Source organism: Panthera pardus, unplaced genomic scaffold (assembly GCF_024362965.1).
Source record: "Panthera pardus isolate Hobbes unplaced genomic scaffold, ASM2436296v1 HiC_scaffold_22, whole genome shotgun sequence".
Classification (NCBI taxonomy): Eukaryota; Metazoa; Chordata; class Mammalia; order Carnivora; family Felidae; genus Panthera; species Panthera pardus.
Window position 1 is genome coordinate 53,098,105 of NW_026526788.1, and position 15,085 is coordinate 53,113,189.

Below are 15,085 nucleotides of genomic sequence, written 5' to 3' on the forward strand. Positions count from 1 at the left end.
GGCTAAAAAGAAAAGAGATTTCTTATAAAGAGTGACCTTTTAGTTCTCTGCATTTTTTTCCTCCTTGTGCCCCCTACAGTCCAATCCATAAAGATAACAGAGAATCAAAAACTAGGCTTCTGCGTAAAGGAACGCAGGCACAGATTCTAGGTATGTCATGGCCTCGTTGATTTTGATAGTTTTGGATGACACTGTGGTCACCTCGGAAGACATGACAGAATTACAGTAGAACAAAGACCCTTCAAGGCACAATTGTCCTCTGCCAGCACTCGCTTCTGTTTTCTGGAACTTGGAGGAATGTGGTTCTTTCCTCTTGTTGCCACCAGTTGAAATGGTTGAAATAACTTCTCTTCCTGTTATTAATCCTATATTTGGTTCTAGGTAGTTTTGCCTGAAACTTCTTTGCTGTAGACATCTTTGCCACAACCACTTCGTGGCAAATATTTTTGCCACATAACTAAGTGATCTGTAAGGCAGTTTTTCTGTAAAAGAGAAAACTCTTTTGACAGTTTGGTTTCCTTTCTTCATTGAGGAATTGACTGCCTTCAGCAGAGTTAATCTACTGAAGCTAGTTATCAGTAAAACTCTCGTCTTTATATTATGTAAACCTCAGCTAACCCTCATAATTGTCTATATAAACCTTAGCTAGCCCTCATAATGGTCTGTATGGACCTCAGCTAGCCCTCATAGTGGTCTATGCTGTGACAAGTACACGGGGTGGTCTTAAAGTAGGGATGATGACAACTCCGTATACGGACTTGATAGAAAATACGGTGATAAACCTCACTGGAAGTGTGGAGTAGAATGTGAAGCCAGACTGCGCACCAGGCTGTACTAGACAACGGTAACATGCCAGTCATAATGGCCAAAGCTCAGTTACAAACGCATTACAACCTTAGCATTTCCTCCACATTCCCCATAGAACTTAGGAACGTCTATCAGCAGACGCGGGACAATCTGCCAGGAACAAACAATGGTGTAGAAGGCTTTCACAGCACAATACAGAGCTCTGTTGCAAATATGCCTCCTAGTATTTGGAAACTGATGCCTCTCTTAACAAAGGAAGAAATTTTAGTGAAAGAAAGAAAGTGTGATGCCAAAGGAGGAGACAAATCAACAAGCAAAAAAAAAAAAAAAAAAAAAAAAAAAGAGTGTAATACTCTAAATGAAAGACTTTGAAGACAAGCGCTGAGGTTCAATCCACAGAATGAAATCAGTTATTGGCACAGTACTGCCATGAATCTACGCTATACATTCTAAATATATTCACATTTTTAAAAAAATTTTACAGTAAGGTCTCTTTTATTGTGTTATTCATTTTTTTATGTTACATAAAGATGTTACATAATGTTACATGTTTTATGTTACATCCTTTTTATTGAATGTCCCTCTCATTTTTTTTTGTGATTTTATTTTTATGGCAAAAATTACCTTATAGCTGATTAATTAGTTACACAGCAAGAATGTTTGCAGTGAAGATGCAATCATGGCAAGGGGAGATGCATGACTTTTGGAGAACTTGGCAATATTTGATTGTGTTTTGAGTTCCTCAGTTTTATGCAGTAATGATTTGGGACAAGCCTGGAGCAGATTTTACATTCAAAACAGTCTATTTCCTTGTAAAGCTACTGGTTCTTTGCCCATTTTGTTGCTTCTTCAATGTAAGGGCCTTCGTCCTTTAGGTGGAGAACTAGAGAATTTCTACAGTGTCAGGATGCCAACTGCAATTTTGTTTTATGAGGAGGACTGAGGTAGGGGTGCGCTGATGAGGAAAGAAATCCCCCTACCTTCCCTCCTTTCCAAGACAAATCAGGAGGCCCTGCAGCTCGCGATCGCCACACCGTAGATCTGGAGAGGATTTCCCAAAGAAGTACCTTCGTCACTCATCCTTAATTCAGTTTTTTCTCATTCATGCAGTAGTTATCGAGAGGTACTATAATTCAAGGAGCTGCGCTGCATCCTGAGGACAAAAGGTAGTGTGGTCTGGTCTTATCTGGTTCAAGAAGCCCCATTTACTGGGGAGATAAAATGCAAACAGTGACACTGCCCCAGATGGACGAGTTCATAGACTGTGGACACCAACGGCCCCGGGGAGGCCAAGGGCCTGATTCTACTCACAGACGGTGGGTGGTCGAATATGAGACAATAGCCGTGGCAATGAGGCTTAATGGGAAAGCAGGAGTTGCAGATAAGGGCTTTGGGGATGGCTGGAGGTGAGAAGGGGAAGCAAGACGGTACAAAACGGGGCCTGGAGACACAAGCGAGCACATTGTCTTAGAGAACCCCAGGCCAGCTGGTGTAGCAGAGCCCCAGGGAGCACAGGGCAGGAGCCCTGAGGCCCAGCGGGAAGGCAGGGCAGCATGACCGCCTGGTACCCCGTGAAGTGGCCCGCTCAGGGGCCCAGGGGGACCCTTCTGGGAACAGACGGAGCAAACCAGCCTCGACACAGGTGGCCATCAGAGCCATTTCATGGCCGAGTTGGGGTAACAGCTTAACTGTGTGATTCCTCAGAGAGGTGAAAACTGGCCTTGGGGTGCCCAGAATTCCCACTTAGCAGACTAACAAAAGCCTTTGTTCTTACAAACCCTCTGTGTCACAGAGTTTTAAATGGCTGTTCTTCAAAACCTATCATCTTTGTACTAAACTGCTATCTTATTGGATTGCCTGTTACTGCAAATGGGATCTGGGAGTCATTCTTCTGCGAACTTCTTCCTTCGTTTCCTGCTAAAATGCACATTTACACTTTAGTGTGACTGAGCCTGAAAGCATTAAAAAGCACTTTCACATTTTATCTTCACTCTGCAAATTGTAGGACTGAGACAGCCTCTAGTGGGGAGTCTGTGTGGCATGGAGTTTTCCCCACCCCAGCTGATGAACCTTCTCTTACTCTGATTTTTAAAAGATGTGCTTATTGTCTGCCTCTCCGTGAGAATGCATGTTTCAGGAGCAGTGATAATGTCTACTTTATTCATCCATAATGCCTACAACACACATAGGAACCAATAAGTGTTTGTTGAATGAATAAACAATAAATGAATGAAAGAAACAGAAGAACTCACATGGGCAAGGAAGCCGGGAAGGTTTGGAGAGAGAAAGAAAATGACAAGAAGGAGTAGCCAAGGACATAGGAGGGTCCTGTGAGAAATAAAGAAAAGTTTTGTGAATTGAATCCCTGTTAATTCTGTGTGGCACTTGCAGATGAAATTGCCATTGCTAGACAATGAAGACAACAATGTTACTGTTATTGTTCCCATTTCACAGGCTAGTTCAGTCTGGGAGATGTAGCTAATCTGAACCCAGAACTGAACACTAGTCTCCTGGCTCCAAACCATTGCTTTTCAGGGAAAAAGAAAAAAAAAAAAAATCTCTGCCTAAAGTGACCAGTCCAAGAGTAGACTGATGAGAAGGGATCAGAGGAGGTCACTGGGAGACCTGGGGAACAGAGAGAAGGACAAGGGTGTGAGAAGTCAACTCCGACTCAGGGGTTAGTGGATGAAAACCCATAATTTTACTTAAAACAACCATATACCATTTGGTATTGAAGTCTGTATAAAGTAGAGCGTGAACTATCCCCTGGGGGACCTTAAACTTGCTGAGGGACATGGCCTTAGCACAGTGCACAGGACTCAGCACGGGCTCAGTAAATACCCAATGCACTGAATTGCTCCTGTACGTGGACCCACATAGCTCTTGCTAACTTCTCCCTCCTGGCGCTTTCACTCCTCCCCTGGGATTTCCTCCTCCCTGCCTTCCAACAAATCAGGTGAACTCACATCCTTCCTGAATCTCTCCTTCTTCAATCCCACTTCCAACCTGCCTTCAATTTCTCCCCCAGCCCTGGGCCCTGGATGTTATGCTCTGTGAGTATTCTAAGCTCTCACCTTTCAATGATCTATACTGTATAACCATTTCAATAGACCGCGTTCTTTAAGGGCAAGATCCATAATTTTGTTTCCTCAGCCATGTCAATACTCATGTGCTGAGTTCACTCTCTAACCTATCTACAGTCCTAAATCCTAACAAGGTGTGGGGGTAAGTGAGGTGTCTGCAGGTGTAGCAATGCACCGCAGAGCATTTGTTCATTCAGTCCACAGACATGTCCCAAGCACCTGTCTGGGACAGGCCCTGCCAACTCTGGGCTACCGCAGCAAATAAGACACGCGTGCTCCCACACTGTGGCGCCCACAGTCTACTGAGCATATAAAGAGTACGATAGAAAAAGGGGCGCCTGAGTGGCTCAGTCGGTTAAGCGTCCGACTTCGGCTCAGGTCACGATCTCACGGTTCGTGGGTTCAAGCACCGCATCAGGCTCTGTGCTGACAGCTAGATGTCTGGAGCCTGCTTCTGATTCTGTGTCTCCCTCTCTCTCTGCCCCTCCCCTGCTCACACTCTGCCTCTCAAAAATAAATATATGTAAAATAAAAACTAAAAAAAAAAAGAATACAATAGAAATGAATTAAGTGATCACATACTATTTACTAAACATTTCTTGAATAGGAAAATAAAGTCGAGTACTGAAAACAGGTAAGGCTGCTGCAACTAAACATTTCATTTAGCAGCAAAGAAAGAAAACAGCCATTGGAGATGGATTTGGAATTGAATTCCAGCACTCAGAAAGTTTCTTAATATAGCTGAGTCTCAGTGTCACCATCTGGAAATGGGGATAATTGTGCAGGTTTGTTGTGAGGATAATAACACACGTAAACCGCATCCCCCAGAGCCGGTCCCACTGAGGCTCAGTGGGGTTGCATGCGGTATCCTTTCATGGTAATTTTGTTTTACGCCCAGGGCTGAATGTGTGAGACCAAAGGGAAAGAAGATGCATGTAACCTGAAACCATCTGTCCTTGTCCCAACAGAAAGAGGACTTGCCAGACCCAAAGACGGTGGACCTGTACGAATTCCGCTTCAGTGACTTCCCCATCACAGAGCACGAATTGATTAGGTGTGGGCTGCGACTCTTCTTTGAAATAAACGTGGTGGAGAAATTCAAAGTACCCGTAGAGGTCAGATCGCATTTAATTTAAAATACTGTGTGATTCTGTTGCTGTACTCGCTAATGTGTCCCGTGGTTCAAAAGATTAACTTCAGTTAGGATTTTCAATTATTATTAACTTTGTAAATATATCAGCTTAAACCCTGTCAACAAGACCAACCTATCTTTTTAGATAAGATTGTCACAGACCTTGTAACCTTTAGAATTCTATTCCAAAGTCTGAACGGTGTTGTCTTCTTTGGGTGACAGGTTCTTACCAGGTGGATGTACACCGTGAGAAAAGGGTACCGGTCCATCACTTACCACAACTGGAGGCACGGGTTCAACGTGGGGCAGACCATGTTTACCTTGCTGATGGTAGGTGCAGAGAGCTGTAAATAATTGTCAACCCACATATTTCCCTCTTAGGCATGATGAGAAATGGATACGGTCCACCATTTTAGGTCAGTAATTTTGGAATTCGTGGACACAATCCTGTAAATCCCAAACTTCCCTGTGGATGATGCCAGGGAAAATGGGTATCCCTGGGCATGGGGCTGGATTATCACCTTGACATTCACATACTTACCTCTTTAAAGGAAAATTCGGTTACCTGCTGGGTTTTGTAATTGCCCAGAAGGAGCTGTAATATGCAAGAAATTAAGCCAACTTGGTCTAAAAACATGGCAGGCCGTCTTCTCCTTTGCAGGCAGTCTTCACTGCACTTGTTCGGAGGTGTATTTATCTAAGTAAATGTATATACATATATTCTTTTAGACAGGGAGACTAAAGAAATACTATACGGATCTTGAAGCCTTTGCCATGCTCGCTGCTGCTTTCTGCCATGACATTGACCACAGAGGCACCAATAATTTGTATCAGATGAAGTAAGTGATATACTGATGATGTTTGAAGGCACCTCGGGGGAGAAGAGAACTTGTCTCTGTCCCTTGGCCCTGTCAGCAACTCTTCATCACATTTAGGACTCTCAGGGCCATGTTCTGTTCCTTCTGAGCTTCAGCCTCATGATAATGTCTGCTTTCTCCCCGGAAGCTTGCAGCCCTGCAGCCCCCTTGCCCTTGGGTTTCCACTTCCAGGCGTGCCCTGCCCTACCTGTAAATGCCTTCACTCCTCCTTTCTTCAACCTGATTAGCCAGAGTATCAGATTCATATATGAAAGTGCACAGGCCTTGGGCTTACACTTGTATACACCTGTGTAGCCCCCAGCTTAAGCCAGGGGGCGTTTCTTCCTGGGCTCACTCCCCTCCCTTCCCCTGGCTCCTCTGCTGCTCCCCAGCTCTCCTTCAGCTGGTTTGCACCTTATTCTCCTGCCCTGACAACGTGCAAACAGTAAGGGTGCAGGTTCTCAGCTCAGACAGATTTGGGTTCACAAGTCATTTAAACTTTGTAAGCCTCGACTTCCTCGCCTGGAAAATAAGAGTTATAATAATGGTACCTAATAGGTAAGGTCGTTGTAAAGATGAAATGAACAAATGAATATCATGGTAGCCTCTTGGCAGTAAATGAGTAGTAAGTATTATTATTATGTCACTGACACCTTTCAAAATTCATCAGCAATGCCCATGGCCAGCCTTGCTCCTTGATAATGGCTTTGAGGATGCCCTGTGTGCCTTAGATACTGTATCCTCACCTCTGACACACTAGCTACCGGAGGCACTAGGTATTCTAGAGACAACAAGCTTTGGAGTCTGGGCTTGTGGGGTCCAACCACTTCCTGGTTGAGGCAGCTTGGGGCACATCCCTTCGTCTATTTGAGACTCAATTTCTTAGCGGTAGAATGGGCACAATATCTACCCGCAAAGACTTGTGGGAATCAAATGAAATTACATGTGGACGAAACTACATAGTAGGTGCTTAAGAAAAATGTGTTCACTGAGTGAAAAGCACATCGTGAGCAGTGACTTCTCACCTATGGGGCTTTGCCTTGAAAAGAGGAATGGCACTCTGGTTTCGGGCAAGGGATGTCTTCCTCCCGAGAGACTCGGGCCCACGTTGGCTATTCCACACCTCGCACACAAGTCTCCTGACAGTCACCGGGTCCCCTTCCTCTCCTCGGATCACTGGTGCATTAGCCAATTCAGCTCCAAAGGAGCTCACATTTATAGCTCCTATCGTGAGCTGACCCAGGCTAAGAACTTGACACTCATCGTCTCATTTAATCTTTGCTGCACTCCACCTTTTACTGATGAAGAAACAAGCTCCAAAAGGTGAAGTCCAATTTGCCTTACGTGAAAGGAAGCAGCCACATTGGATGTGGTGTCTGGCCTCCAGTTTGCAGGAAGGATGCAGCCACATTTGAGGTCTCTGCTCTGGTCCAGCATTCAGAGTCTGTGCGGGTCCCCCTGGCTGTCAGCTGGGGGTGGGGGGGCACGTTGAACTTCTTCCAACATTTCTCTCCGTAGACCGGACAGCAGGAATAGGTGGCCGCGGAAGGCCTGGGACCCGTGCACGGGTTTCCCCACGGCAGGCACCTGAGCACAGATGTGCTCCTGGTTCTGGTAGCTCCACTACACCGTTGTGATCAAACACGGTCTTTCTGCTCACTGTCCTTCAGTAGTGACGCTCGATGAGTCTCTTCACATCCTTATTGTTCTGGAGGAATCGCTCAGGAGCCCACAAAGACATGGAGACATTACATTGGCAAAAGCAGTTCACTACAAGGTTGAATGAAACAGTATTATTATTCTCACATTGATGGCTACAAATCAGGTCACTGCCTAGGGTGACTTGAAGCAGCAGGGACAGACATGACTCCACTTCCCGGCTGGAGTCCACTTCCTCGTGCCCTTGGTCTGATTTCTTGTCTCCAACATGTCTGGCCCTCTTGGTTCTGGTTTCCATCCTTATCCCCCAGCCCTAGCCTACCCTCTGACAATGCCCTAAAAACCTGGCCATTTTCACACTTCTATTATTCCCTCCAGTTCTCTTGTGCTCCTGTGTTCACTTCACTTTGCTAGCCAGTTTGTTTTCTGCTTCCCTCATTTCTAAGCTTACTGATTTCTTTCTTCATTTTGCCCCCTTTCCTTGTTTAGTTTCTCACCCCTCTTGTCTTTCTGCCTTTTTACTCTCCCCCATCCTGTTCCTGAAGAAATACAGGATGTTATTGGGACAAAAATACAAAGAATTTTAGAATTTATCTCATCCCCCATTCAACGCAGACCTCTCCTCTCTACTGCCTCCTTCCCCATTTCCTTGAGTCCACATATGATTTTTTTTTTCCATAATGGCCCATGGGGCAGACAGTTCTATTTGTAGATGATTCTAACGGTTGGACGTTTTTCATGATACTGAACTGAAATCGGTCTCCCGAGAACATCTGTTTGTCCTGGTTCAGGTCTCTGGAGCTGCTAGAATATATGTAATTTCTCAACCACAGGCCATTCCTTCATATTAAGGAGAATTATCACTTCCCCCAGCCTTTCCTGGTTGAACACAGCAGGTTACTTAAATCATTTCGTATATAACAGTTTCCACACATGTAATTTTATTTGTTATTCTTCTGTGAATCCTGTCTGGTGTTTTTATGTCATTCTTTAAAAGCGGGTCTTGGAATTTAACACAGTAATCCAGATAGGACCTGAAGTGGTTTATAGTTAATCTTCATTAAATTTCATCTTCTTAATTTGATTCTTTATTCCACTCTTATTTGAAGTCTTCATTTGTCACGCTCTGTCAGCCAGTGGATTATCTGTTTTTTTCCAGTTTTCTGTCATTGGAAAGTTACTCATGATTTCCATCAATATTCATTCAAGTCTCTGATAAAGTTATGCATCAGGACAAGAGCAAGGGTCTTGTTTCGGGGCCCAGGGCTGGAAACGTACCCCCAGGGTTGAAGACAGCCAATTAAGTACACTCATTGAGCTCTGCTGTTCTGGCTTGTACTGAAGATATCTTGAGGTGTCCTGTCAATTACCTGGCTGAAATCCAGACACATGAGGTCCTGGCCTTCCGCTCCCACCAGCCCTGTCACAGAAGGTGCCATAACATCAACTTGGCATCATATTCTCCTTGTAAACCTTCTCTGGAATCTCCTTGTGATTATTCTGTAAGCGTTCACAAACTCCAAAACAGTTTAAACTGTTTCAGAGATAAAGGTCAATCTTCCTGTTCTGTCATCTACAGATTGTGCCATTTTCTACTTCTTACATTTTAGGGTAAAATTTACTTGGATCCAGTCTTTAATCGTCTCCTCCGCTACCTCAGAATTCTCCAGGGGATACTGACAGTGGTGTTCCCCTGTACTACAATCCTCAAATTTCTTCAGGAAATTGGGATGTTACTAGTCTACCGTAAAAGAACCCCTTAGTGCTTCTTTACCAACACTGCCCCTTGCTGGAGTTCTAATTTTCAAAAATCATTCTGGGGGAATGTTCCAGGGAAACTGATAGGTTCAATAGTCAAGCCATACCATAATCTCTATTGCTTGAGTTTCTCTCCTTTGGTTATTTTCTCCCTGAGTGCCTGGATAGTATCACAGTCTACACTGGCTATTTTCCATACTTGAAGCTTACTGTTGCAGACATCCAAAATACAGAGAATTATTGACGGATGGTGTGATTTAAACATTTTTCCCCTCAATATCCCATTGAAACTTTTAATAACTTCTCTGAAATTTGCTTTATTTTTAAAAAATTTTTAAATGTTTATTTATTTTTGAGAGAGAGGGAGAGACAGAGCGTGAACAGGGGAGGCGCAGAGAGATAGGGAGACAGAATCCAAAGCAGGCTCCAGACTCCAAGCTGTCAGCACAGAGCCCGACGTGGGGCTCGAACTCACGGACCGCGAGATCATGACCTGAGCCAAAATCGAGTGTCACACACTTAACCAACTGAGCCACCCAGGCTCAGTTTATGCCCAGAGTAAACATTTTTGGCAGGAACTCTACATTGATGATGTTGTGCCCTTCTCAGCTCTTCAGGAGGCCCATGAGAGCAATTTGTCCCATTATTTATGAGGTTTAGTTAAATTATTTATGGGTGATATCCAGGAGATCTCTTTATGTAAAGGTACATTTTCTCCTTTGTATTAAGTAATCTGTGAGGTGTTATTTTGAGACTGGATGTATCTCTAACTCCCAGAAACCTTTTTTGACTGATATTTTTAAAACTAAAGGAATTAAAGATACTACTCTTTTCTGACTGGAATCAAGCTTTGATTTTTTTTTTTTTTTTAATCTCCAGTGCTGACACAGAGTATGTATGTAAATATGTGCTAAAATTATGATCAATTATAATATTGCTCAGGCATAGTCTGATTGTTCCCTAACTGGAGCATTTGGTTTACCAGACTTGTTCGTGACCTGTTACTGTCTCCCCTACTCCCTAAAGTTCTGTTCTTGCTGAAATAAGATGAAACTTCTCTACTAAGGCTCCCACCCGTATTTCTGATTTCTTCCTCCCTTCAAATTATTTATTCGCTCTGTATTTCTATAGCAAAGTCTTCACATTATCTGTGTAGGCCTTTGACCTTAGCCTCTCTCCATCACTTCCTCTTTCTACCTTTTTATCTTCAGATGCTTCCCATTCCTTAAACAGGAAGACTTGAAGAAAGACAAGGCACCAAAGACTGAGGTCCCCACTTATATAAAGCTGTGACCTAATCATTAACAAGTGGGAACTTCAAGGGGCACTTGGGTGGCTCAGTCAGTTGAGCATCAGACTTTGGCTGGGGTCACGATCTCATGGTTTGTGAGTTCGAGCCCTGCATTGGACCCACTGCAGTCTGTGAGGAGCCAGCTTGGGATCCTCTGTCCCCCTCTCTCGGCCCCTCCTCAGCTCTCCCTCTTTCTCTCTCTCTGTCTCAAAAACAAAATAAAAAACAAATGGGAACTTTAACTTAAACTCTGTGTCCCTGTCTTTGAGGAGGAAAGAAATGATTGCTTTACAATCATTTTTATTTTGGTTCCTGGAAATTCTTAATAAACATTTTCCATGCAAATTGTCGATGGGGCTTCAACAGACTTGTTACATGTTCTGGAAGTCATAGGCCACTACCATAAGCTCCAGGGAACCTAAAGATTTTAAACTGAAAGATGCAGTGGATGAACCAAACTTCCTAATTTAAATAATTCAGTCATTTTATGCATTCAACAAATTAGGTTTTTTAAAGAATTTTTTAAGAGTGTATTCTCATGTTCTAAGCCTAAAAAATCTATTCCAATATGTTACTTTCGACCATTTCACAGCCATTAGAGGACAGGGAGAAAGGAGAAATGGAAAACATCCTCAGAGAGTAAAGACTCTATTCTCTATGGGCATATGTGTAGTCTTTAAAATTATGGTATATCCTCTTCCTCCTAGATCCACATCTCCATTAGCAAAGCTTCATGGATCTTCCATTCTGGAGAGGCACCACCTGGAGTACAGTAAGACTCTACTGCAGGATGAGGTACGTGAGGCTTTCCCAGGGGCAGCCAGAAGCTCTGGATCAAAGCACCAACCCACAGAAAATGCTTAGAAAGAGGATGGCCTTGAGTTGTGGCAGTTGGCAGTCTATACTCTCTTTGAGGTCAATTGCTAGAAATAGCTATTTTGCAACAGTTTTTGAGCAACCAAGTTAGAAGGAGCTGAGATAGAAAAGAGGCATAGAAAGTCGCAAAATCTCAGCGGGTCTGTGGAGAGAGAAGCAAAAGCTTACGGTGGACGTGAGAGGGCTCTGTGCACCCTAACGTGTATATCCATGGAAAGGGGAAACGAGGCTAGGTAGCCAGTGATTTTCTTATTCATGGGGCACGCACTGTGAGGAATTGTCCATATCTTTGAGGAAGGCAAGCTTTGGTAGTGGAGGCAAGCATGAAATCAGGATACAAGACAGGGACAGACAGCTGGCATCAGAGAGACAGGGAGAGGCCACATTCAGGAGTGGGCGTGGCATAGGAGAGCAGAGGGGCGGGGTCAACGACAGCTTTGGGCTGGAAGTGGCTTGGGCGTGGTCTTGAATTCACTTGGATTTGCACACGTCAGGTACTACGAACATTCCATAGGCAGCAATCATTCTTCCTTTTAACACTTTTACTTAAGGGGTATATAGGCTTGTGGAAAAGTTGTGGATATAATCTAGTTAGACTTAAAAAAAAAAAAAAATCTCTTGAGAAAGTTCCAAACCAAAACTAATTAAATGAGTCTTTATTAGATGGAGGGGAACAATTTTGTCATAGCAGAGACCTTGTTTAGAATCACACATGCTCAGGAGAAATAAGCCCTCTGGGAGTGGAGCTTTTCTGTTTCTGTGATAATATTTTATTAAAGTCTCAGGGAAGGAACATACAGAAATATGTCCAAATTTAGAGATAACACTACATTTTCCCAAGTAATGAGAAGCCAAGTGGGGAAACTTGTACGGCAGAGAGATCAGGCCAAAAGTTGGAAAAAGAAAAAAACGTATTTGACTGTGTTTTGTTTGTTTTTAAAGTTTATTTATTTATTTTTGAGAGAGAGAGAGCGCGCGCGAGAGCGAGGGAGGGGCAGAGAGAGAGAGAGAATCCCAAGCAGGCTCTGAGCTGACAGGGCAGAGCCCGACATGGGGCTGGATCTCACAAACTGTGAGATCATGACTTGAGCTGAAATCTAGAGTTGGACACTTAACCGACTGCACCACCCAGGCGCCCCAATACTTGAGTGTTGTTATCACCTGTGATTGATGCCACGCCCAGAGAGAGGGACCCAGACAAGTGCATCAGAATTCACCAGGCAAGTGTACTCAGGCTGTTAAAAACAGACCCTGGGCTTCATTTCACACTTACTGATGGGGTTCTCAGGGATTCTGGCCTGGGAATCTGCATTTTAATAAGACTGCTAATAATTCTGGTGGATAGCCAGAGCCTCTCCCTGCAGTAGGGTTTATAACATAAAAATGATGGTAATATCTGTTCTATGAAAATTAAAAGGAGTGGAATTGAAAGTAGTTTGGGAAGATAAGAGTAAATTGCTATTATTTAATTTTTTATGAGTCTTTTTCTTACTGGTTGGAACAACCTTACATTTTTGAGTAAGAATTTTCTCCACTTTCCATAATCAGTGGTGTCACTGATTATGTGACATCGTAAACAGGTACTGTCAAATATAATTTATTATTTAATTTTACATTTACCTACTAAAGCAAAATATATTTAAAAACTTCAGCCAAGGAGCGCCTGGGGGGCTCAGTCTGTTAAGTGTCTGACTCTTGATCTCAGCTCAGGTCTTGACCTCAGTGTCATGAGTTCAAACAAATGTTTGGGTGGTACTCGTACTCATGTTTTTCCTTTCTGGGATTTAAGGGTTTATAATGGACTTGTGGCTTTCCATCCTAATTTTTTAAATGTTATTTACTCTGGAGTCTGAACTGGTTTTGATGGCTGTATAAAGGCTTATTATTCTTTCTCAAAAGGCATACTGCATCTCGGTAATCCATACCACCTTGGCAAGGACTTGTCTACAATGCTATCCAACCTGCTAATTGCAGACTTATAAGGCCTGTAAATAGAGTCGCCAGGCAATGCAATCACAGAGATTTTTATGAGCAGGCAAATGGAACGCTAAAAAAAAAACAAAACAAAAAACAAAAAAAACCAAATTTTTTTAGCCATCAAATGTTCTTTTTACACTTTGGGAAACAATGTTGCTCTTTTATTTACTTTTTTTGTATAAAGAAAATATTTGCATTAAAAGCATTTAAATAAGGGAAATCCTCATGATTTAGATAACAATTTTGGTATTTTGTTTTGTATATTATGAAGCTTTGCCTTAAAATGTCATTATATCCCAGTAGATTGGGATTCACTGTTCTGAGGGTTAAGAACCACCTGCATTCCAAAGCAGACAGCAGTCAACCCTTTCACCTGAGGGACTAGATGGAAAGCTCGCTAGTCAGATTAGAAAGAGCATACATCTTAATGCTACAATGTATTGTAGAAATGACAACACAAATGGCTCAGCATAAATAACAGACCCCTGTTATTATTCCAAACACTTCTTGACAGAGTTTGTGACAATCCTCTTTATGCTTTTCCATACCAACCCCATCTTATAAAAGGAGTGAAGAAGCAATGAAATATCCAATGTATGGTCACAGTGAGTCATGAACACGTTAGCAGTCTCCTCCACGGGTGTCACAGGTACCACACCGAAGACTAGAATAGCCTATATGTTCTCCTGCCTCACCTCACTAGGAAGCTCTAATCAGGATGAATTGGAGTCATTCCTACCTATTTGGATGCACTACTGGGAATTTATATGTTTACTGCTGTTGTAATAGTAGGAGAGAACATAGACTCTCTGTGAGCTAGTGAAACCAGCTGAGCAAGTGGGGGCCCCGCCAGAATGAGCTGGGACATGGTCCCCTCTCTTGTGGTGGTGCACCTGTCCCTACCTCAGGTTTTCAGCACAATCCTCAGGAAAACAAATAGAATGTTATACGTTTCTATGTTTTCAAAATTAATAACTTAATACTGGTTGTAAAAATTACACTTGCTCACTATGAAAACTCAATGACAGGGAAAAATTTAAAAATAAATATAAAAAATTCATTTCAAATTCGATGACTCAAAAATAGCTATTTCATTAACACCTAATGAACTGTAATCAGCCACCCTGTGAAGGTATGCAGGCAGGATGGAGAGAAACAATTTTAGAAAGATGGGATCATAGTATTCAAGCTTTTTTTTAAAGTCAGAGTTATGGTTTTTATTTTTTTTAATTTTTTAATGTTTATATTTGAGAGAGAGACAGGGAGACAGAGAATGAGCAAGGGAGGGACAGAGAGAGAGAGAGAAACAGAACTCAAAGCAGGCTCCAGCCTCTGGCTGTCAGCACAGAGCCTGATGCAGGACTTGAACTCACAAACTGTGAGATCATGACCCAAGCCAAAGTTGGACGCTTAACTGACTGAGCCACCCAGGTGCCCCAGAGAGTTATTTTTTTAAATGTTTCTTTATTTTAGAGAGAGAGAGAGAGAGAGAGAGAGAGCAGGGGAGGGGCAGAGAAAGAGGGAGACACAGAATCTGAAGCAGCTCTAGGCTCTGAGCTATCAGCACAGAGCCCGACTTGGGGGTCCAATGGTGAGATCATGACCTGAACCGAAGTCAGGCACTCAACTGACTGAGCCACGCAGG

General features: G+C 43.0%; 1 protein-coding gene across 2 annotated transcripts in view; it reads left to right on the forward strand.

Moving 5' to 3' along the window:
* PDE6C (phosphodiesterase 6C) overlaps nucleotides 1-15,085 on the forward strand; it is a 45,469-nt gene that overhangs the window by 18,765 nt on the left and 11,619 nt on the right. For both annotated transcript variants that reach the window (XM_019445118.2, XM_019445119.2), the window contains exons 12-15: nucleotides 4,859-5,005; nucleotides 5,245-5,352; nucleotides 5,752-5,861; nucleotides 11,295-11,382. In XM_019445118.2, coding sequence (XP_019300663.1) covers nucleotides 4,859-5,005; nucleotides 5,245-5,352; nucleotides 5,752-5,861; nucleotides 11,295-11,382 — 453 coding nt within the window. The remainder of the gene's footprint in view (nucleotides 1-4,858; nucleotides 5,006-5,244; nucleotides 5,353-5,751; nucleotides 5,862-11,294; nucleotides 11,383-15,085) is intronic.